Source organism: Gadus morhua, chromosome 20 (genome assembly GCF_902167405.1).
Source record: "Gadus morhua chromosome 20, gadMor3.0, whole genome shotgun sequence".
Lineage (NCBI taxonomy): Eukaryota > Metazoa > Chordata > Actinopteri > Gadiformes > Gadidae > Gadus > Gadus morhua.
Genome location: NC_044067.1, coordinates 4340530 through 4362537, shown reverse-complemented (window position 1 = coordinate 4362537; position 22008 = coordinate 4340530). Strand labels below are relative to the sequence as shown.

The window sequence follows — 22008 nt, the reverse complement described above, 5'->3', positions numbered from 1 at the left end:
AAAAACCAATGTGTTACAGTAGGATAGTAATCCTGCTACTATACTGTAGTAATCCTGCCTGCCACTGTACTATGGTGCATAATGCATTGTAGTAATACTGCTATGATACTAGAGTGTATACTGTAGGCTACTTTAGTAATCCTGCTACAGTGTTACAGTGCGTACTGTACTGTAGTAACTGTATAACAACGGTGCCTCAGGAAAGAAAAGAGGTCAGACCTGGAGAACAAAGGCCGACTGGAGCTCATGTTTCAGCCTGTCTAGCTCTCTCCCTCTCCCTCTCCCTCTCTCCCTCTCCCTCTCTCCCTCTCTCCCCCCCTCTCTCTCTCTCTCTCTCTCTCTCTCTCTCTCTCTCTCTCTCTCTCTCTCTCTCTCTCTCTCTCTCTCTCTCTCTCTCTCTCTCTCTCTCTCTCTCTCTCTCTCTCTCTCTCCCTCTCTCTCTCTCTCTCTCTCTCTCTCTCTCTCTCTCCCTCTCTCTCTCTCTCTCTCCCCTGGTGCACGTCACAGCACACTCCAGGCTAGGAGACACCAGGAATCCTCTCCAGCACTAGTCCCGTGGGGGGGTGCCTGGTGATCTCCGCCGGTTCAGAGACAGTTCAGCGGTTCCAGGACGGAGAGGAAGGATTTATATCCGCCTCAAATGTTGGAGAAATGTCGGCTAACGTCTTAGTAGGAGAATCAATGGGCTGGTTGTTGTTGTAGTTTCAGGTGTTGTGAGTCTACAGAGAATACTGTCTGGGGTATGAGAGAGAGAGAGAGAGAGAGCGAGCGAGAGCGAGAGCGAGAGAGAGAGAGAGAGAGAGAGAGAGAGAGAGAGAGAGAGAGAGAGAGAGAGAGAGCGAGAGTGAGAGAGAGAGAAACAGACAGAGAGAGAGAGACAGAGAGCGAGAGCGAGAGCGAGAGCGAGAGCGAGAGAGACAGACAGAGAGAGCGAGACAGAGAGAGAGAGACAGGGGGACAGAGAGAGAGAGACAGGGAGACAGTGACCAAGAGAGAGACCCCGGTTCAAGTATCTACCTACCTATTCTTAGATTTCCCCCATCTACCAAGTACCACCTAACTTGTCCAAGATGTTACAGACAGACAGATGAGTGAATGGACACACGTCTGCTCCATGGGGGGCCTCTCACCTCCTTTGGAGGTGACCTGGGCTCCACCGGCAGTCATGAACTCTATGTTCCCCATCTGGAGGACGGCGGAGAGCAGCCGGAACACGTCTCGGATCTCCTCCTCGCTGAAGCCCATCACCTTCAGGGCCTCCTGCAGAGTCAAGACACAACATCATGGAACACAACGCGTAGCATAACAGAGAGCATAGAGCATAACGTGGCATGAAGTAAAGTAGGTTTAAGTAACATAAAGTCACGTAAAGTAACGTAACATAACATAACATATAGATGCCGCATCAATTAGACTTATTAATGTTGAGGCGGAATTATTGTAAACACCAAAAAAACAGGGCTGTTGAAAGGAAAACCTGTCCCTGGACTTGAATAAACTTCTATGTATTTTTTAGGTTAATCACATAAATTACAAATTCATAATACACATAAAATAAACTGCCTTAAATAGTATAAAATATTTCATAGTTTTCACATACGCAAACACTGCGTTAGTGGCTGCTGTTATAAATGTAAAGGGTTGTAGCGCCCTCTAGGGGAATTCCAAATATAACGACCTACATCCCACATCATCTGTACGCGGTGTGATCTCTGTGTTGCTCACCATGACGCTGTCAAACAGCTTCTTGTCATCCAGGCTGATGTCTTTAACACACCCTGATTGGCTGAGGTAGTGGTATGATTCTGGACCCTCACAGAGGTAATACATGTCTGAAATAAAAAAAAAACACAAATGGTTGAGAAACACAACCGGTTACGATGTGATCTTCATATTTAGTAATGAAGGTGGGGGATAGGTGGGTACCTCTGTGGTTCTGGTCCGTCCCGGACAGCAGGGCGTAGAAGATGTGGTAGTTTCTCTCTCCAGGATTCTGCCGTACCACACGATTCTAGAGCACGAGCAATTCAGACACATTTGAAATATTTACCTTAGAAATTTTCTTCTAATTGTTATTTTTATGTTTTGGAGGTTAATGCATCTACAAGTAAGCCTCAGAGATGACCAATATGCGTCTCCAAACCTAACAATCTTACCTTTTCAAGCAAATCTGGGGGTTTTAAAGTCAAGGCCAATATGCAGCATTGAATGACCACATTGAACGTTTGCACAAACTTGTGTTTAAACAATAACTATTGTGTATAAAATACAATAGTTCCATAATGAGGTGCAGGATACAGTCGATGATGCAGCCGCCCTGAATGTTCCCGCCGTGGGAGAAGTGGAGCTGGATGAACTTCCCGAAGCGGCTGGAGTTGTTGTTGTACACCGTCTTGGCGTTCCCAAACGCCTCCATGATTGGACTGCGGAGGAGGAAGTGACACGTTCAGACTTCCTGTCCTATTCAGCATTATGTACACATCCTCTGTGTCGAGTAAAAAAAACATGTCAACGACAAACTGCAGTGTGGACAACAGGTGAATAAGGTGAATAGCTTCCAACGACAAACAAACAGTACAGTAGGGGCCAAAGATGTCAGAACGGATATCTACCGTTGTTTATTTAGTTAGCTGACTTTTATCCAAAGTGTATTGAGTGTAGATTCTATCATGAAGTAGCAGGTAGGTGTTCTTACAGGTTCTCACAGAGGGACAGATTGGGTTTCAAACCCGGAAACTTTCTCACACACACACACACACACACACACACACACACACACACACACACACACACACACACACACACACACACACACACACACACACACACACACACACACACTACACCACACCACACCCTACCCGCTACAGTGTACTCTAAGTTTACATCTACTATTGTTTATTCAGTAAGCACATGATTTTATCCAAAGTGAATTTACTGTAGATTCTATCATGCAGGAGCAGGTAGCGGTAACGTTCCTACAGAGAGACACATTCGGGTTCGAACCCGGAACTTTTCACACAAACACACCCCACCCTACCCTACCCTCTACCGACCCTCCCGGCCCCCTCCCACACGTCTCCCCCCCCCCCCCCCCCCCCCCCCAGCACCTGCTCTGGACGATGGCCTGCTCCACGCGGGTGGTCCTTTCCGAGGGGGGCGTGCCGGACGACTTCTGGCTCATCACCGACAGGAACTTGAGGAGCAGTTTGGTGCTCTCCGTCTTCCCCGCTCCACTCTCGCCGCTGGGACAACGGAAACGGCGTCACAACGCCAAGGGACGCAAGGGGGAGACGTTTAGAGAGAGACACAGACAGAGAGGGTCCAAACGCTCAATATACATTTATATGCATTTAATAAAGATTATAGCGATATTCAACTCTACATTTGACATTGACGTTTACATTTAGGGTAGCTGACGCTTTTATCCAAGGTGACTTACAATAAGTACATTGTCAGATGAAAGAGAAATAATATATTGCTGTCAGTACAGTAAGGATGTTCATAGAACCTAATGCCAAGCAATAACAATTGCTAGGGTAGGTCTACAACTCTCTTCAGTAGTAGAGTAGATCAGATCTCTCTCTGACTGACTAACAAACTCGTCTTACGAACTACTGCTTGAGCTTGTGTCACGCAAGGCTGTCCTTATTATTAACATATGGCTAATTAACGCAATAGCAGTGGCGGGAGATATGAGAAACATTATACTCAAGGTATTCTATATGCTACCACCTTTACAACTCATTCCGAAGATAAGAAAACATTTGATCAAATAATTAATAAATTCAGCTGTCACAATTCATGGGACATTGCAAATCAAAGGAATAAAATACTTAAAAGAAATTAAAAATACATGAAACGAAAAAAGCTCCAAAGTGTGAGCTGCTCGTCGTACCTGATGAGCACACATTGGCTGTCGTGCCTCTTCCACAGGCAGCGGTAGCACTCATTGGCCACGGCGAAGATGTGGGGCGGGAGCTCCCCCATGTGGTGGCGGCTGTACATGTCCACCGCGGGGCTGTCGTACAGTCCCGCGATGTGCTTGTAGGGGTTCACCGCGGCCAGGATAGAGCCGATGTTGGTCTGGGGCGCCAGGATGCAGATAGAGGTTATAAAAGAGGGGAGAGAGGGGAGGAGATGAGAAGAAGGTAGAGGAAGAAGACAGAAAGGAGGGAAGGAAGGAGGGAAACAATATGTTTATGATCTATGCAGAGGAGCAAAGGGAATTACGTTTGAGCCTTTCCCCTCATTCCCTCACTGTATAAATACCGACCACATTAGATCAAATTCAGACGAAAGCATTACACACGCGTTTTATTTTGCATCTTTTGAAAGTAAATGTGTTGTACGCTCTGCAATGTGCCTAAACACGGGCTACCCTGAGAAAGACTCAGCTCTGAGTGTCCTAGTTTTGTGAGGAGGCCGGGATCACTTGGGTGTCTTCAGTACTTCAGAGAGACAAGCCGCACACAGAACTGTGTTTGTGGGTCAGTAATCCGTTTACATTGAAGCTTTTATCCGGAACGAAGTGAGAATATTAAGAGGGAGGAAAGTGGATGCTGTCGACGTAGATCAGACTAAGCGCTGTTTGACGAGATTCAAATGATTGATGATGACATCCAGAGGTGATATGGGTTTTATGACGAACATGTTTGTGCTGGGGGGTTTAACTCAGGGGGGGTTTAACTTAAGGACAAAATAAGTATAGAGAGAAGTATAGAGATTGAGTTACATTTAAACTCCTGAAAAAGTACCATTCTGAGGAGCAACTCTACCCTTGACTAATTAACTTTCTGGCCAGGAACTCTACTTTTTTTCACTAATTCTTACCTTTCTGAGCCTCAACTCTACCCTTTACTAATTACCTTTCTGAACCTCAACTCTACCCTTTACTGATTACCTTTCTTAGCGTGAACTCTAACTTTTTTCTAATTACCTTTCAGAGCAAAGCCCTGAAATCCACATCATTTCACATCTACCGCAGTCTTTGCCTTGGAAACAGACGTGGCACAGTGGTAGATGTTAGGTCAACGGCGGGCCACGGCTTACATAGATGAGGTCCTTCTGGTAGCGCAGGAACAGGTTGTGCATGATGGCTGCTTCGTGGAGCTCTGCCAGCGTGGACATGTCCTCCACCCCCTGGATGCTGCTGGGGTGCATGGGGAACACCGTGTCCCTGCTCAGGTCCGGACCCTCCACACACACCACCTGCAGAGCAACACCCAACGGCCACGTTAGATACTCAGTTAGAGTATACACGGTTATGTATATAACTGTTACTCGAGTGTACATCATCTATTATAATATAACTGTATAACTATGTTAGCTATACAGTTATAGTATATAGAGGGTTCTGTATATAACGGTTACTCAAGTGTACATAATCTATTATAATATCACTGTATAACTATGCTAGCTATACAGTTATAGTATAGAGGGTTCTGTATATGACAGTTACTGTCATTTAGATAACCTTTTATAATATAAATGTATGACTATATTAGTTATACACTTATATTATAGGGTTATAGAACCTCTTTATATAACTGTATAACTTATATATAACACAATATCGTTATATATAACACAATATGTGCAAGTTCCTGGTGATTTCTGGTGTCAAGAATTAAGGTAGGAGATTCAATAAATCTTTGCCTGACATCACTTTCAGCACACATGTCACACCCATTGCACACAGCTACTACTATACCACTACAACTAGGGCTGGGTAAAACAATCGATTTAATTGATTTTGGATCGATTGCATTTAATTTTTGCAATATCGATTCATAGGGCATGAGATAGATTTTTTTAATTTTTTTTTAACATTTTTATTTTTTTGCACTTTAATAAACAATGCCTTCGTGCAATTTGCAGTGATGGAATGTTGTAGTTCAAGTATACTTTTACTTGCAATTCCTTTCTAACTTCAAAATTGCACTTTTGAGACTTGAGACAGTTTTGTTTACAGCTCAAGCTTAAATTGTCCAATTTACAAGTTTGCACTTAAAACCTGTTGTTTAAGATGAAGAGAAAAAATAAAGTACACTTGCATTTTGTAACACAGTTGAGCCATTTTCATTATTTGAGAGCAGATCGAATCCAATCGAATCGAATTGAATCGTGATTAATCGATTCAGAACCTTATGAATCGAAACCAAATCGGTTTAGGAAATTGGCCACGATACCCAGCCCTGACTTCAACTAGCAGCCCTAGCATCAACATAATCCTAAACTGCTACAGGGAGGCGCGACCCCTAGGGCTCCACTGTGTGTGTGCCCGTGCCTCTCGTCACCAGGGGCCAGTTCAGGACAACACGGGCAGGAGAAGCCTTGATGAGGGCTACGGCCTCCGGGCTACGGGGTAAACATCCACCAGCAGGGACCCATGGGGCCAGAGATGCTTATCCACAGCACTGAGCCGTGTCTCCTGATCCACCACCCCTCTCTGTCCTCTCCAGCGAAGCCTGCATGGCAGACAGGCAGAACGTGAAGCCAGAGGAGGCTGGAGCTGGGGGGGGGTCTGAGAGATGAACGATGAGACAACGCTGGCATTCCTGTCGGTGCCAGAGACTGGCACGTCTGACAGGTAAGCTCCCCCCCCCCCCCCCCCCCCCCCCCCCCCCCCCTTTCCCTCTCTCCTGTCGGGGCTTATCTCCTTCAAGTTTGGCGGCGGTGTTTTTCTTGTTGGATCTGAGTGACTCTGTGCGTATGGCACATTCCAGAACCAGGGCCAGCAGGAAACAGTGTTTGAGGAAAGATGATTAACAGATGGCCTTGGAGTGACTTCTCAGAGTCACAAACAAGGCTGGGGTGGCAGGAGGGGACAACATGTAGGGATGAGGAGAGGACAGAGAGAGAGAGAGATAGAGATAGAGATAGAGATAGAGAATGAGAATGAGAATGAGAATGAGAATGAGAATGAGAGAGAGAGAGAGAGAGAGAGAGAGAGAGAGAGAGAGAGAGAGAGAGAGAGAGAGAGAGAGAGAGAGAGAGAGAGAGAGAGAGAGAGAGAGGAATGGCTCAATGATCCTGTTGCAGGGAGCAGTGCACAGGAGGAGAAAGAGAAAGCAAATAACAGTAATTTCCAACGTGTAAGATAAAGTAAGAATGAGAAAGAGAGGGAGGGAATAGGATAGAGAGAGAATAAGGAAGAGAGGGAGGGGGGAGGGAGAGGGAATGAGATAGAGAGAGAATGAGGAAGCGGGATGGAAGGAGAGAAAAGAGAGTGAGAGTGGAAGAGAGAGAAAGAGAGATGGAGAGAAACGGAGAGAGAGGCAGAAAGAAAGAGTGAGGGAGATGAAAGAGGAGGGACAGAGACAGAGAGAGGGAGAAAGAGAAATAAAGAGAGACAGAGAGAGGCAGAGAGAGGGAGAGAGAGAGAGAGGCAGAGAGGCAGAGAGAGAGAGGCAGAGAGGCAGAGAGAGAGAGGCAGAGTGGCAGAGAGAGAGAGGCAGAGAGAGAGAGAGAGACAGAGACAGAGACAGAGAGAGAGAGAGAGAGAGAGAGAGAGAGAGAGAGAGAGAGAGAGAGAGAGAGAGAGAGAGAGAGAGAGAGAGAGATATAACTCAATAAAGATCCACATATAGATATCGAGTCTCCATGACCTCCCGACTATCAGAGCCTGAAGGAAAGCGTCAGAGTGGGGGCAGTTCACAGAGCGACGGCCTCTGGGAGAGCGGCCGGGTGGAAAGAGCCTCTGAATCAATACTGATGGACCAGGGGCTGCGGCGTGTGGCCGCGGTGCCAACGCATTACTGCTGGCTCTTCCGGCACATTCTCCAGAGTCCCTGTGGGAGGCAGACAGAGCCTCACACACACACACACACACACACACACACACACACACACACACACACACACACACACACACACACACACACACACACACACACACACACACACACACACACACACACACACACACACACACACACGCTGACTCAGCTGGAACTCTTTGGGGTCTGGCTGCACAGAGGATGGGGCCGAATGGCTCACGGTGGGCGGGTTGGTCGGTGGTTGGTTGTTGGTCGGTGGGTTGGTGACTCTCTTGGCTGGTTGGTTGGTTAGTTGAATGGAGGTTGGGAGGTTAGTCTCTTGGTTGGTTGGTTGGTTGGTTGGTTGGTCGGTTAGTTGGTTAGTGTAAAGGGGGTTGGGAAGTTAGTCTCTTGGTTGGTTGGTTGGTTGGTTGGTTGGTTGGTTGGTTGGTTGGTTGGTTGGTTGGTTGGTTGGTTGGTCGGTTGGTCGGTTGGTCGGTTGGTCGGTTAGTTGGTTAGTGTAAAGGGGGTTGGGAAGTTAGTCTCTTGGTTGGTTGGTTGGTTGGTTGGTTGGTTGGTTGGTTGGTTGGTTGGTTGGTTAGTTGGTTAGTGTAAAGGGGGTTGGGACGTTAGTCTCTTGGTTGGTTGGTTGGTTAGTTGGTTAGTTGGTTAGTGTAAAGGGGGTTGGGAAGTTAGTCTCTTGGTTGGTTGGTTGGTTGGTTGGTTGGTCGGTTAGTTGGTTAGTGTAAAGGGGGTTGGGAAGTTAGTCTCTTGGTTGGTTGGTTGGTTGGTTAGTTGGTTAGTTGGTTAGTTGATTAGTGTAAAGGGGGTTGGGACGTTAGTCTCTTGGTTGGTTGTTGGGTTGGTTAATCTAGTTGTAGGGGCCTAGGTGGTCAGGGCTTGTTGAGTACCAAACATCTCTATTTTAACAACTGATGATTGTTGCTGTTGATCTGGAGATGGGATCAGCACTACTTTGAAACCTCCTCTCTTGACACGACGGCATCCTGGATCGCATGCCTAGCTATTACCCCACAGATCACCACTGAAGCCTCCAGGCTTCCATTCCTTATTACTGCCATTTGTGCTCCTGAAGCAGCGATATTCCGAGTAGAGTGTTTTATAAAAAAAGATAAACAACCCAGTGATATATTATTGATGAATGGAACCAGCAGCGATATCTATTTCAGTTACTAGCCAGACGCTTGATGGATCAAAGGAACAGCCATTAACGGCATGGGCCAAAGCCAAGACAAAAGCTCTGAAATAATCATTGGAGTGAGGCGTCCGTGACGTATCTGTCTCTGAGCTGATGATGGAGGAGGAGGAAGAGGAGGAGGAAGAGAAGGAGGAGGAGAAGGAGCAGGAGGAGGAGGAGGAGGAGGAGGAGGAGGGAGTGGTTCCCATGGCGATAGCAGCAGTTCATCATCGCCTACACTGATGTCATACCCCGTGTGCAGTGACTGGCTAATTTACAACCAATCCTACTTGCACATCCTTAACCTTTCGGCCACAACCCCAGCCTCTCCACTCTGGCAAATTAGCCCCAATTCAACCAACGCCGGGTTCCTAGGGAAGCATAAATCAAACAGACTGTTAATATACAAGAGGAGGCGTCCGGTGAATGAACCGTTTTCATTCAATCACAAGACAAGTGTGTGTATGAGTTTAGGGTAATGAGGAAGGACAACTGGGTCACACAGTAATGGAGTCATGTTGAGTGGCTACGATTCCTTAGTTAAAATAACCCTGTAGCTAATCGTAATGTACGGCCATCATACAAACTCTTCTTTCTGTAGGTCACGCATTAAAAAATGTCAATGAATTTAGTCCATTCCGTCAAAAGTCTATCATTTAATTCTTTATACATCTAGTCTCTTTGAATAACCCTTTAGGATCATACTCATGGACTCTGGGCCTCAAGTTGAAAGGTCAAGGGGAGGACTCTATCCAGAAGACTCATTCAGCGTTTGAGTATCCTCTCCAGTGTTTATTAGCATTCCTCTCATTCTTCCGTTGGCACATAGCGGGCTGCGCTAAAGCAGCTATAACCAGAGCTAACGTAGGAAAACAAGCAGCTGAGAGAGGGGCCAATGAACCTCAGCTCCGTTCTTCATAACTGCAAGGATATAAAACTATAAACTATGAAGGGAGACATTCAATGAGAACATTAATATGGGGCCAAAGATTAAGCAGAACAGATTTGTGCTGAGAGAGCATCCTTAGTTAGTGCTGGCAAAGAAGTAAGTAGAGTGTGTGTGTGTGTGTGTGTGTGTGTGTGCGTGCGTGCGTGCGTGCGTGCGTGCGTGCGTGCGTGCGTGCGTGCGTGCGTGCGTGCGTGCGTGCGTTTATATCTGTGTGTGTGTGTGCGCGTGTGTGTGTGTGTGCTTATATATGTGTGTGTGTGTGCGCGTGTGTGTATGCGTGCTTGCCTCTCTGCGTGGGTCTACTTGTGTGTTTGTACACAACGTTTCTTCGGGAGTGCGTGTGTTTGTACTCGGCCGTTGCGTCCTGCACTGTGGGAACATTGTTTGGGTGTACGGGGGATCCCGTGGGCAGAGAGCAGGCCTGGGGGAGGGATCTCTGCATCATGAGAGACATCTCAGAGAGAGGAGCTGGGGCTCCAGCATCAGCAGAGGTTTCCCATTACAGATATCCTGCCTGCCTCCCATCGCCCTGTCACCAGAGAACCAGCCTCTCTCTCTCTCTCTCTCTCTCTCTCTCTCTCTCTCTCTCTCTCTCTCTCTCTCTCTCTCTCTCTCTCTCTCTCTCTCTCTCTCTCTCTCTCTCTCTCTCTCTCTCTCTCTCTCTCTCTCTCTCTCTCTCTCTCTCTCTCTCTCTCATGATGCGCGGAGGCTTCTGTACACCGTTACCGTGACGACCCTGCCAGGCGGCCGGTCAGCGCTCCCCGTTGGCTTCTGTCACCGGCCGTCATCCCAGACGGCCGGTGAATACGCTTATCTGGGTGTGTGAGCACAGGCCCTGTCCCTAAGCAACCCACCCCCCCGAAATGCACACACACATTCGCACGCACACACACACACACACACACACACACACACACACACACACATCAGCTGCAACAAAGCCCTGGCCCTGGTCCACGGTGATGTCACCCTGGGTGTAGGACATGGTGTCTGTCGTGCTCTGCAACACAGCGGACTGTAAATGGGCGTCACTGTTATTCTATTTGGGGGCGGGGGGGTGTATTTAACCTTGAGGTTATCAGTGAGGTGTCTATAGTTTATGGGATAACCTTTTTAATTCTGATCGTTTTGTGGCTCTGTTGTTGCTGTTTTTGTTCCATTGTTTCGTTTCATTGCAAAAATATGCAAAGTGACTTTTTTTTATGAACAAATGAACTCTTTCTTCCTTTGGATTTCTGCCTGAGGTAGAACCCCCTTTGTTCATCACTATAATCAAAGTAGAATCAGAGAAAGGGAAATGTGAGACCACCCCGATTTATCTACAAATATGTATAAAGAAACACCACATGGTTGATATAAATAGTCGCGATCGTTTATTACGGTTAATGGCATTTACATGCGACTGTCGGCTCTATGCTCTATTGATCGATCAGATTGATTAATAAAATTGTTCCCAAAACCATTTCATCCCAATCCATCTGCCTCTCATTTTGTAAAAGTCCTTGCTGAGTGTATTGGCTCACGTGTCCATATAGAGACTCTCCCTGATTTAGGTAAACCTTCTCATGGACTGACTTGCTCCCTTCTAAGATTCTAGAACACCCGTAATCCAGGGACATTGGGCCGCGTTCCAAACACCCTTCTGCTGTTCCCGGTGGGGGCCACGCCCTGCTGCCGCTTTGTTCGGCAAGCCCACCTATGAATATGCATAAGTAGGCGGGGCCCCACTCACTGAGCCACTGAGGCCCCGGGCCCGGAGCCTACAGGAAATAATATTCAAATCCTTTAAGGGAGACGAGATTACACCAGGAAACGGATGCACGCACGCTGCAAAATGTGACAATGTGTTTTTAAGTTTTCAACGTTTCTCTCTCTTTATTTACTCCCCTCACACAAAAACACAAACCGAATCCATCTGCTGCAGTTTAACGTCCGGCCCGCTCCCCAGGGACCGGGAAGGGAGCCGAGAGTGGAATACCTTAATTTATTACCCGTTTAATAAAGAAGCTGAACATGCATTTATCCGGTGAGAGGGAGACTTCCACATCCCATAAAGAAAAACCTGAGATTCCACGTGATCAATCTTCCCAGAATCCCAGCCATCCGGGCCCCAGATACAACAGCCCTGAAGCATTGGTTTATGTGTTTTTTTCGTGCAGATGGCCACAGCCCCAGCAGTGTGCATGCATGCGATTTCACTGAGCGCAGTCATCAACCTCTCCCACCCCATCCAGATGCCTGGCCGTTAGAACACATAATGCCTCGATTGACCCACAAACCACAAGAAAGTGGGCCCAGCCGGCTGTGATGAGCCTCTTCCCAGCCCCTAAGACTGCTTCGATACGTCGGACTCAATACAACGTCCATTGTAGGTGAAAGTCTGTCCTTATCGTAAAAACAATGATCGGCATCCACAAACAGGGGAGTAGCCTTGTGGCGATACCAACACGCTGAGATCATATCGGTATCAGTACATAGATACTACAAAGAGCATAAGAAAAGAGGTATAAGATACAACAAAGAGCATGCTCTCCTGCTGCATTATCGCCAGCCCTGGGGCGATGACATCATCAGAGAGTGACATCGCCTTGAGCTCCAGGTGGCAAGCATGCATGCGCACACGCAACTGCACACGCATGCACGCACACACACCTAAGGTGCTTACTCAATGTCACTCCAGCTGGACCCTGCATAACACACACTCTCCATCTGGCACCCAGAGAGACGCACACACACCCTCCGTCCACGCATACACAACATGACAGTGTGTGTAAGTGAACCAGAGAATAAAGGGCTGGCCCTTCTCAGGAGAAGACGTTGATCAACGATGATATGAATCATAATGATAAAGTAGCCAGCTCAGCCTGAGAGAGGGGAGAGAGCGAGAGAGAGAGAGAGAGAGAGAGAGAGAGAGAGAGAGAGAGAGGAGAGGAGAGGAGAGGAGAGGAGAGAAGAGAGAGAGAGAGAGAGAGCTCAGCCTGAGAGAGGGGAGGGAGAGAGAGAGAGAGAGAGAGACACACACACACAGATACACAAAGAGGAGAAGAGAGGGAGACACAGAGAGACACAGAGACAGAGAGAGAGAGACACACACACACACACACGCACACACACACACACACACACACACACACACACACACGCCCCGACAAAGAGGGGAAAAGGGATAGATAGAGAGACATAGCGAGTAAAAGCAAGGGAGAGAGGGAGAGGGAGAGAAAGAGAGAGAAAGAGAAAGACAGAGAGAGAGATAGGGATTGAGTGGGAGAGAGAGGCAGTGGTCTTTGATTGGGGAGCCCAGCAGAAGGTAATGGAGGCGTAGGCTCCCCCAGGGAGCACGCTGACAGCAGAACATGTTGGGCCTCCACCTCTAAAGGTGGAAGATGAATATAAAGACATTGAGGCGGAGCCAGACACAAACACACGGGTTAATATGACAAGTCGACCTGGTATACATAACGATTAGAAACAAATACATGGATACAAAAACATTAATTATGATCACAAATAGAAACACATGAATAAATAAAATATAATAAAAAAATGAATATAAATAAAGCAAAATAAATATCATTTAAATCTATATGTAACTGGATGGATAGATAAGTTGGATAGCACATTCCCATTTAAACCAAAGGACAAGCACCAGTTTAGTGCTGTGAAGCGCTGGGACAACTCAGCAGATTGAGACGCCAGGGGCCTTCTCCATGAGACTCTCCACGTGGAGCCTGTTTAATACTGCGGCCCTCCCGGCCTTCTCCGCGCGGGGATGTGGCGACACAAAGCTCACCCTTCACACGGCTGCCCTGGTGACCTCAGCACACGGGGAGCATGTGAGCCAACAGCTGAGCGCCAGCCCTCCGCCCTGCCCCAGTCTCACGCTCAGCTCCGCGAGGACGTTGGATCGCGAGTGTGTGTTTTCGAGGTAACAATATGTGATGTGTTCCAGTGCTGCGTTTCAGAGTGTGCATGTCGTATGGGTAGATGTGTCTGAGATCGGATAGAGGTTCGAGCCTTGGGTTGAAGTTGCGTTGAGTTTATTTACAAAACACTGCAGCACTGACAGACGAGAATAACGACGGAAACTAACATAAAACAAACAGACTCTTGAGCTGAGTCAACTGGGACTCAGCTCCAGGGATGGGGTGGGACTAACCATCACCTCTCCTCCACCCAACCCTTAAATAGAGCACAGTCATAGGTTGCAGTATTAACAGTGCCCTGTGCTACTTTTCTCTTATCAGACCTTGAACCGGGAACCAACAACTTTGGACTGATGAGTTCCTCTGGTTAAAGTTACAAAGACAGACGTGTGTTTCCAGAACAACAGACTTCCTGTGTTTATTTACAACCCCTAGGCCTGAAGGATCATGGTGTTACCCCTGGAGTGAGTGGTTTCTATAATGTGTGTGATATACCATTGATTGCTTGAGGCGTAAGAACGCATGCGTTTGCATGACAAAGCAGACAAAGCAGGGTCATTCAGTATAGGGTGGAAGTCAAACGATCTAATGGCCCCTCCAGACAACATTGCAGATTCAGACAAAATATTGCATTATTGATAAGATCAATTTTGCTCATGTTTATTTATAATGCCTTTCAACATGTCACCCACTTACTCAGTACATGTACACACGCGAGTACAAACACACACACACACACACACACACACACACACACACACACACACACGCTTAGATAAACCCTGGAGCAAAAATTCTAAAACTGTGTAGGCGATTTAGGATACAGATCACTAGCCAACTACACCCAGAAATAAAAAAGCTACATCATCATGCTTAGAGTAGTGGAAGTTGCAAAATATATAAACGCTATTACTAATGGTATTAGCAAGAATAAAACAAAACAAAACAAACATCCGTGAGAGAAAAGGAGCATTTTCAATCAACTCTATTATCAAACTGTTGGCCATTGTGTTTCTTTGGCAATGGAAGATAAAGGTGTTTGTGTGTGTGTGTGTGTGTGTGTGTGTGTGTGTGTGTGTGTGTGTGTGTGTGTGTGTGTGTGTGTGTGTGTGTGTGTGTGTGTGTGTGTGTGTGTGTGTGTGTGTGTGTGCGTGACATTCAACCTCCAGATCCGAGCGACAACATCTCTGAGCCTCTCAACACATACCATTACTTCCCCTCGCTACCTCCTTCCGCTTCCTGTGCAACCCCTCTCCCTCTCTGTGCACTCTCGACGTGCACTCTGGCTGTGCACTCTGGGCCGTGCACGTGGACCAACAACAGGAAGCTCTCCAGACACAATGGCCGACATGCACGACTTCGAACGGACGATTGTGTATAAGGCCTTGACACTCGTGTATGAACAGAAAAACACCGTCTTCTACTCAACCTGCTACGTCTTTATACATTGTACCTCACCAAACATGCGAATCAATGAAAATGTGCAGTCTTGCTCATAGGGTCCAATCCCACTTGGGGATTTCTACGGGCCACGATGTGCGTCCACTACAGGACATCACAAGGGTCCTTGAGTGTAACAGCCCCAGAGGCCAGGGAGGGCTTTGACCCATCTTCCGTTCACGAGAGGGTTTGTAAACACTGTAAGCTCTCAGAAGAGTCCTTACAGTTTGGGAGACGACTATGTGGGAATGGCACTGCTGTAGTTCATTTGACTGTCTTAACCAGTAATTACACTGATCATACGGACATAAACCGCGCGACGTTCCTTGTGGCGGGGAGGGCACGCGAGGTGTGCCAGATGTCAGTGTGGGACTCACTATTACACTCACTATTTGAACGGTTACTATGGTTTCATTTAGCGGTGAACACACAAGTCATCGCTGCGTCAGGAGCTTCGGGGTGGTTCTGCTCACCTTTCCATAGTCGGTCGTGACGACCAGGGAGATCTCGTCACAGGAGTTCACGGTGGACGGCAGGAGCAGCTCCTTGTGCCTCAGCCAGACACGGGAACCCTGGGGAGCAGAGAGCCAGGGACACGTTAGCAACATGGACAGACGGGGTTAGGAGGACACAGGGCCGCACAGAGGAGGATTCTGTGTTCTGCTACAGGGGGATCAGTCGGTTCAACTGATTGAGCAGCCACTGTGGCGACGGCAGAGCGATTGAGGAACCGATTGGCCAAATAACAGAGGAGTGCGGTGACTGTCATAATTGCTGCATCTCCAAAATCAGGCAATAATAAACGGGTGGCGGGTCATTACACTGATTACATGAATCACTTAGACAAGAGCTGCAGGATGGGGCAGGATTAGTACAATGTGTCAGTGAACAATGGCAATCAGTGCAAATATAAATCAAATTAATCCCACTCAAATCCCGGCGTCCATTTCGATTCGCAGTATTTCGGAAAAAGCTAAGGTTCAACCGGCGTCATAAATAAAGAAATCCATGTCCTTTCCAGCCCGCTGTAAACGTCTGAACTTCACCCCCATTGCTTCCTGAGTCTCCCTCACTTTCCACTCCCTCATTATCCTCCTCCTCCTCCTCTTCCTCCACCAGTATATGTCCTAACTACCAAGGACCACATCGCCGCTCCCCACTGGCACCACTGCCGCTGCCTTCTCTTCGACCACAGACCACCGCAGTGTGGCCTGGGAAAGCTGTTCTGCAGGCCCTCTTGCAGGCCTGGGGTGTGTCAGAGACCCAGGCTAACACTAAGGACCTCGGGAGGAGACTCTGGAGGAGACTCCGGACCACTGAAAGAGACTCAGGATCTCTGAAGGGGACTCAGGATCTCTGAGGGAGACTCAGGATATCTGAGGGAGACTCAGGATCTCTAGAGGAGACTCTGAATCTCTAGAGAAGACTCAGGATATCTGAGGGAGACTCAGGATCTCTGGGGGAGACTCAGGAAGCTCTGGAGGAGACTCAGAATCTCTAGAGGAGACTCTGAATCTCTAGAGAAGACTCAGGATCTCTGAGGGAGACTCAGGATATCTGAGGGAGACTCAGGATCTCTGGGGGAGACTCAGGATCTCTGGGGGAGACTCAGGATATCTGAGGGAGACTCAGGAAGCTCTGGAGGAGACTCAGGATCTCTGGGGGAGACTCAGGATCTCTGGGGGAGACTCAGGATCTCTGGGGGAGACTCAGGACTTTGCCTTATCCAACATGGCTGCTTTCAGTCCGGTTCTCCAACCCGCCCTCATCAAAGCATCCAGTCTGGCCTCCTGTGTGGAGCCAGACCTGGAGAGACCCTCCCTCCCGGCCTAGGTTTACTAGGCACTCAATAAAAAAACAGGAATCCTGGGGTGATTGCCCAGACAGTCATTTCCTACCAGCTTAGAGGGACATATTTATAGCACAGCCAGACTGACCATTACCGGGAATGGCTGCCGGTAAGTCCCTGATGTGGGGTGTAACCGTTTGCCAATGTAAGACGCTTGACCATGCAGGGGGGCTTCCTCTGCTGTGTTTTTGTAACAGTAACAGTCACTTCTTGTAATTAGTCCCTTCTGTCTCTGAAACAACATCCCAGACGCCTGCAGTCTGAGGAGGAATGCGGAGTTTAGTTGTTTATTTTTAACACACACTATTAGTGAGATGATGATGTAAGAATAGCATGAAGGAGGATATACAGAATGGAACAGCCGAAGCTATCGCTTGAAATGCACGCACGGTATGTGGTGGTGTGTCTGATTGCTCCAACAACATTCATCATCACAAATAACAGACGAGATGGAGAGAGGGAGAGAGAGGGAGGGAGAGGGAGGGAGGGAGGGAGGGAGGGAGGGAGGGAGGGAGGGAGAAAGGGAGAGGGAGAGAGAGACAGAGCGAGTCCTGTTGTGTCCAACAGGGCATAAAACTGAAGCGATCAATAGGCCTGGTCCCCACTCCCAGATATCAATCCTCATTAACTATTAACAGCAGGCTGCCACGTACACACACAGACACACACACACACACACACACACACACACACACACACACACAAACACACACACGCGTTTATGTGCAACACAGAATGATGTAAGGGTTCCAAGCAAGGATGACTATGGTTTTGTGAAGGAGAACTGAAGATCACGTTGAATCCAGTATCGGTGATGCTGACACACTCACACACACACACACACACACACACACACACACACACACACACACACACACACACACGTTCCAAAGATAACTAGAGGCTGATCTCAGATCAGAGAGCATGAATGACTCCTGAAGCGTTCATCAACACAACCTTCAAACACCAGGGCGACACGCCTCCTCTTTATGTAGAGTGTAACACTGGCTCTGTTGTAGGGATGGCCACGGTCACTCCGGCGGTCTGAAAACCTACTTCTAACGTCTCTCTCACTCTCTCTCTCTCTCGCTCTCATATAGAGCAGAGCTAAATGTAGCACGCCCAGGTCCCTGGAGGGGCCCTGAGTGGGTTAGAGGAGGGTCGTAGAGGATTTAGAGGTGGCGAGAGAGAGAGAGAGAGAGAGAGAGAGAGAGAGAGAGAGAGAGAGAGAGAGAGAGAGAGAGAGAGAGAGAGAGAGAGAGAGAGAGAGAGAGAGAGAGAGAAACAGAGAGAGAGATGGGGGGGAGCGAGAGAGAGAGAGAGAGAGAGAGAGAGAGAGAGAGAGAGAGAGAGAGAGAGAGAGAGAGAGAAAAGGAGAGAGAAAGAAAAAGAGAGAGAAAGAGAAAGAGAGAGAGAGGTGGGGGGGAGAGAGAGATGGGGGGAGAGGGAGAGAGAGAACTACATGAAGGGTAGTTCCCAGATCCCGTGACATGGAGAAATGTTTCTTCTGGATAATCTTGTGATTTAAATTCATAACGCACCACTACACTACTTAAGGCTTGAAGGACATAACGGTAACATTCAAAACTATTCCAAAATTAATTTTAGGCCTTGATAAAAAAAAAAAAGTTGCTACATAATAATATACATAGGCCTAATAACCGACGATATCAACGTATCGGCCAGTCCTGTGGGCATCTCGTAATATATTTGTCTTCGATTGTCTGGAGGAAGAGTTCTTCTAAAACAGAGGAATGGAACCCATGCCAAAACCTCACCTATTTTTTTCCATTAAAGGATCAATGAGAAAGATCCTCCATCGAAGTTTAAAGTGGGGTGTGTGACAGTTTAAATCACATTTATTTTTACCCTTTGAACTCTTAGGTGCTTTGGTCTTCATAGGACCATGCTTACTTATTATAATTTATAATATATAATATATACTGTAAATATATTTATGTTCGTAACTTTTTGGGATAAGTGAACCGAACGAGGGTATGCAGTAGCCTATACAGGCAGCTAAAACAGTTGAATTTTTTAACAATCCTTCATTATTTGTACTTCAAATAAATAAAAACATAGCCTAACTGGCAGTTGTGGAATCAGCAAACAAGAAAAGTAGACGCAGATGATGGTTAATCAATCATATTCATGATTGATGGTTCATGACACACGTGTCTGTACTGTACCCGCAGCGGTCTCCGTACCGGGAGCCGAGCAACCCGCCGCGCCTGCTCAGCGGAGAGCCGAGTCACGTGTGCCGTTCGCCAGCGGCTCAAACCACGGGGAAATTAAAACCGTTTAGTCGGCGGATTATCAGAAGATCCGTCGAGATTACATAACTGCAAATTAGAGCGACGGAATTCCGGTCGCGCATGGCTGCTAATACTCGTCATCACTGCACAGTCGATCATCGTTTTGTAGGGTCTGCGCTTGTGCATGCTGATGGAGATTAAGAAAGGGCCGAGGTTGATGCTTGGTTGCTGTTCAAATACAGCATTGCTAGTGTTTCATAGAATAGGATGGCTTGCAAGTTTGGACAGAAACATAATTAATATAATATACCCCCCACATACCATATAGCTGTGTGTGTGTGTGTGTGTGTGTGTGTGTGTGTGTGTGTGTGTGTGTGTGTGTGTGTGTGTGTGTGTGTGTGTGTGTGTGTGTGTGTGTGTGTGTGTGTGTGTGTTTTGAGTAGGTGTTTGTGCGTATGCGTGTGGGTTATAAAACCCAACAGAAAGGAGTAGTTGGGAGCGAGAGGGTTGACCATTGTCTCAGCAACAGATGGTGGTGCAGCAAACAGCAACTCCACCCCCACCACCACCACCCCCCCTACCCCCTCCAGACCCCACCCTGTGCCGCTCTACCACTGAACCAGGATAAAGAGTCCCGGCCCAGGGGTTAACCGGGCGGAAACACCCCACACAAAGACCAGCTGGGACGCACAGGGACATGGGTGTCAATCCACACACACACACACACACACACACACACACACACACACACACACACACACACACACACGCAAGACCTGACCTGCTCACCAGCCACAGCCCAGCTGAGGGCTTTCAAATTGACCAATGAAACGGCTTGATTCGTGCTCACACGATACCACGACAGGAACCCAGTCATTGTGGACATGGACAGTGTTCTTTTTTATGAAGAGGGGGCGGGGGGGGGGGGGGGGGGATAATTATCAGGCCTCAGCTTGACAACCTCATCGGCCTCCAGTCGTCGGATGTTTTGATTGGTCCATTAATGAAAGGCGCCGTTGACACGCCGCCATAACAGCTCACATGGTGTCTGGTAAATGGACTGCATTTGTATAGCGCTTTCATCCAAAGCGCTTTACAATATTGCCTGACATTCACCCATTCACGCACACGTTCGGCGGACATTCAGTGGAGTCGACGGTTCAAGGAGACAGCCGTGAGGGTGGAGCAGTGGAGGGTGGAGTAGTGAGGGTGAGGTGGTGCCTTGCTCAGGAACGCCTCGACACTCTAACCGCTGGGAGGAGCCGGGGTTCGAACCAGCAACCTTGCGGTTACCAGCCAACCTCGCCCTGACGGACAGCCCGTGGCCCGCGTCACGCCCTCCGACAGAAGACACCGTTCTTCGGACGCAGGGCGACCCGATCCCTTGGCCGCCGGCCCCAGGGCATCCGGCTCCGGATTGGCTGACGAGGGCGGCGTGAATATTAACAGGAGTCAGGAGTCGCCATTGGCGCCAGCGGGGCCCCTTCTCCGCGGGCCAGCTGAGCGCACGGATCCCGGGGCGGTATCAGGTGATCCCATCAGCCCCGGGACAAAGAAAACTAATCAACTCGACATGACGTCCCGGACACGGCCGGACGGGCGCCGTGTGATAAGACGGCGTGTGTGTGTGTGTGTGTGTGTGTGTGTGTCCGTTTGATCCAAAATTAAGAGGTGGCTGGCAGCAGCGCGGGCAGCCAGGGACTGTAGTGCACTAGACTGCTGGGTGAAGACCCCAAGCACCCCCAGGCTTAAGAGGTGGGGGGCTACATGTCCTTGGCCTCCAACAAGCTCTCAATTAGCTTTGTGCTGCTGCCAGGCGGGAGGTTCACAGAGGAACATTCCTCCGGGCGTGTGCAGTGAACGACTGAAAGGGAGAACTCTGTTCCACTCATTCCAAAAGGTCGACTCCAAAGCTTCAAGTGGTTAATCAGTAGATCACAGAGAAATCCCTCGATATTTCTTTCCCCCCCCCCCGCCCCCGTTGTGATTCCTCTTTCAAGATAAAAAAAGGGTCCATTACTGCGAGCTGTTACTTTGAAAATCTTTATTTTGGTGTTGAAATCATTTAAAACCGACCACCCTTGTCCAATAAATCCGACCACGCCATTCTCTCCCGGTGCGTCTTCCTTCACAGGCAGCTGTCCACACTGCATCTCTCTCTCATATTCCCCTCCCTTCCGGTGGCACGATTTGCACATCAATTGCCGCGACGAGGCAGCATTTACATGACAATGCCGAGGCCCACTTCCAAGCCACAAGCCAATGACCCCCTCAGGAACCTCCTCACAAGGGCAGATGTGCAGTCCGACACACACACACACACACACACACAACTGATTGAGATGCAGTTGTGTGGAAGACAAGTGGATGGGTGGCCGTGTGTGTGTGTGTGTGTGTGTCCAAGTGTGTGTGTGTGTGTGTGTGTGTGTGTGTGTGTGTGTACGCGCGTGCGTGCGTGCTTGTGAGTGTGTCCGAGTGTGTGTCCGAGTGTGTGTCCGAGTGTGTGTGTGTGTGTGTGTGTGTGTGTGTGTGTGTGGCCTTGTCCTAAATCGGGTACAATGCCCATCCCAGTGCAGTGCCACACATGAATAATGCCACAGTGGAAACACACTTTCACTCCGCGGCGGAGAGGCG

The 22008-nt window shown here is 48.3% G+C and overlaps 1 protein-coding gene across 1 annotated transcript in view; it reads right to left on the bottom strand.

The window, feature by feature from the left end:
• The window catches only part of myo10l3 (myosin X, like 3), a 69395-nt gene that overhangs the window by 38206 nt on the left and 9181 nt on the right, over nt 1-22008 (bottom strand). Inside the window, exons 2-10 of the mRNA XM_030344227.1 lie at nt 15744-15842; nt 5053-5211; nt 3899-4086; nt 3111-3245; nt 2299-2423; nt 2157-2170; nt 1927-2011; nt 1726-1832; nt 1131-1260 (exon numbers count right to left, since the gene is read on the bottom strand). Of these exons, the coding sequence (XP_030200087.1) occupies nt 1131-1260; nt 1726-1832; nt 1927-2011; nt 2157-2170; nt 2299-2423; nt 3111-3245; nt 3899-4086; nt 5053-5211; nt 15744-15842 (1042 nt within the window). The remainder of the gene's footprint in view (nt 1-1130; nt 1261-1725; nt 1833-1926; nt 2012-2156; nt 2171-2298; nt 2424-3110; nt 3246-3898; nt 4087-5052; nt 5212-15743; nt 15843-22008) is intronic.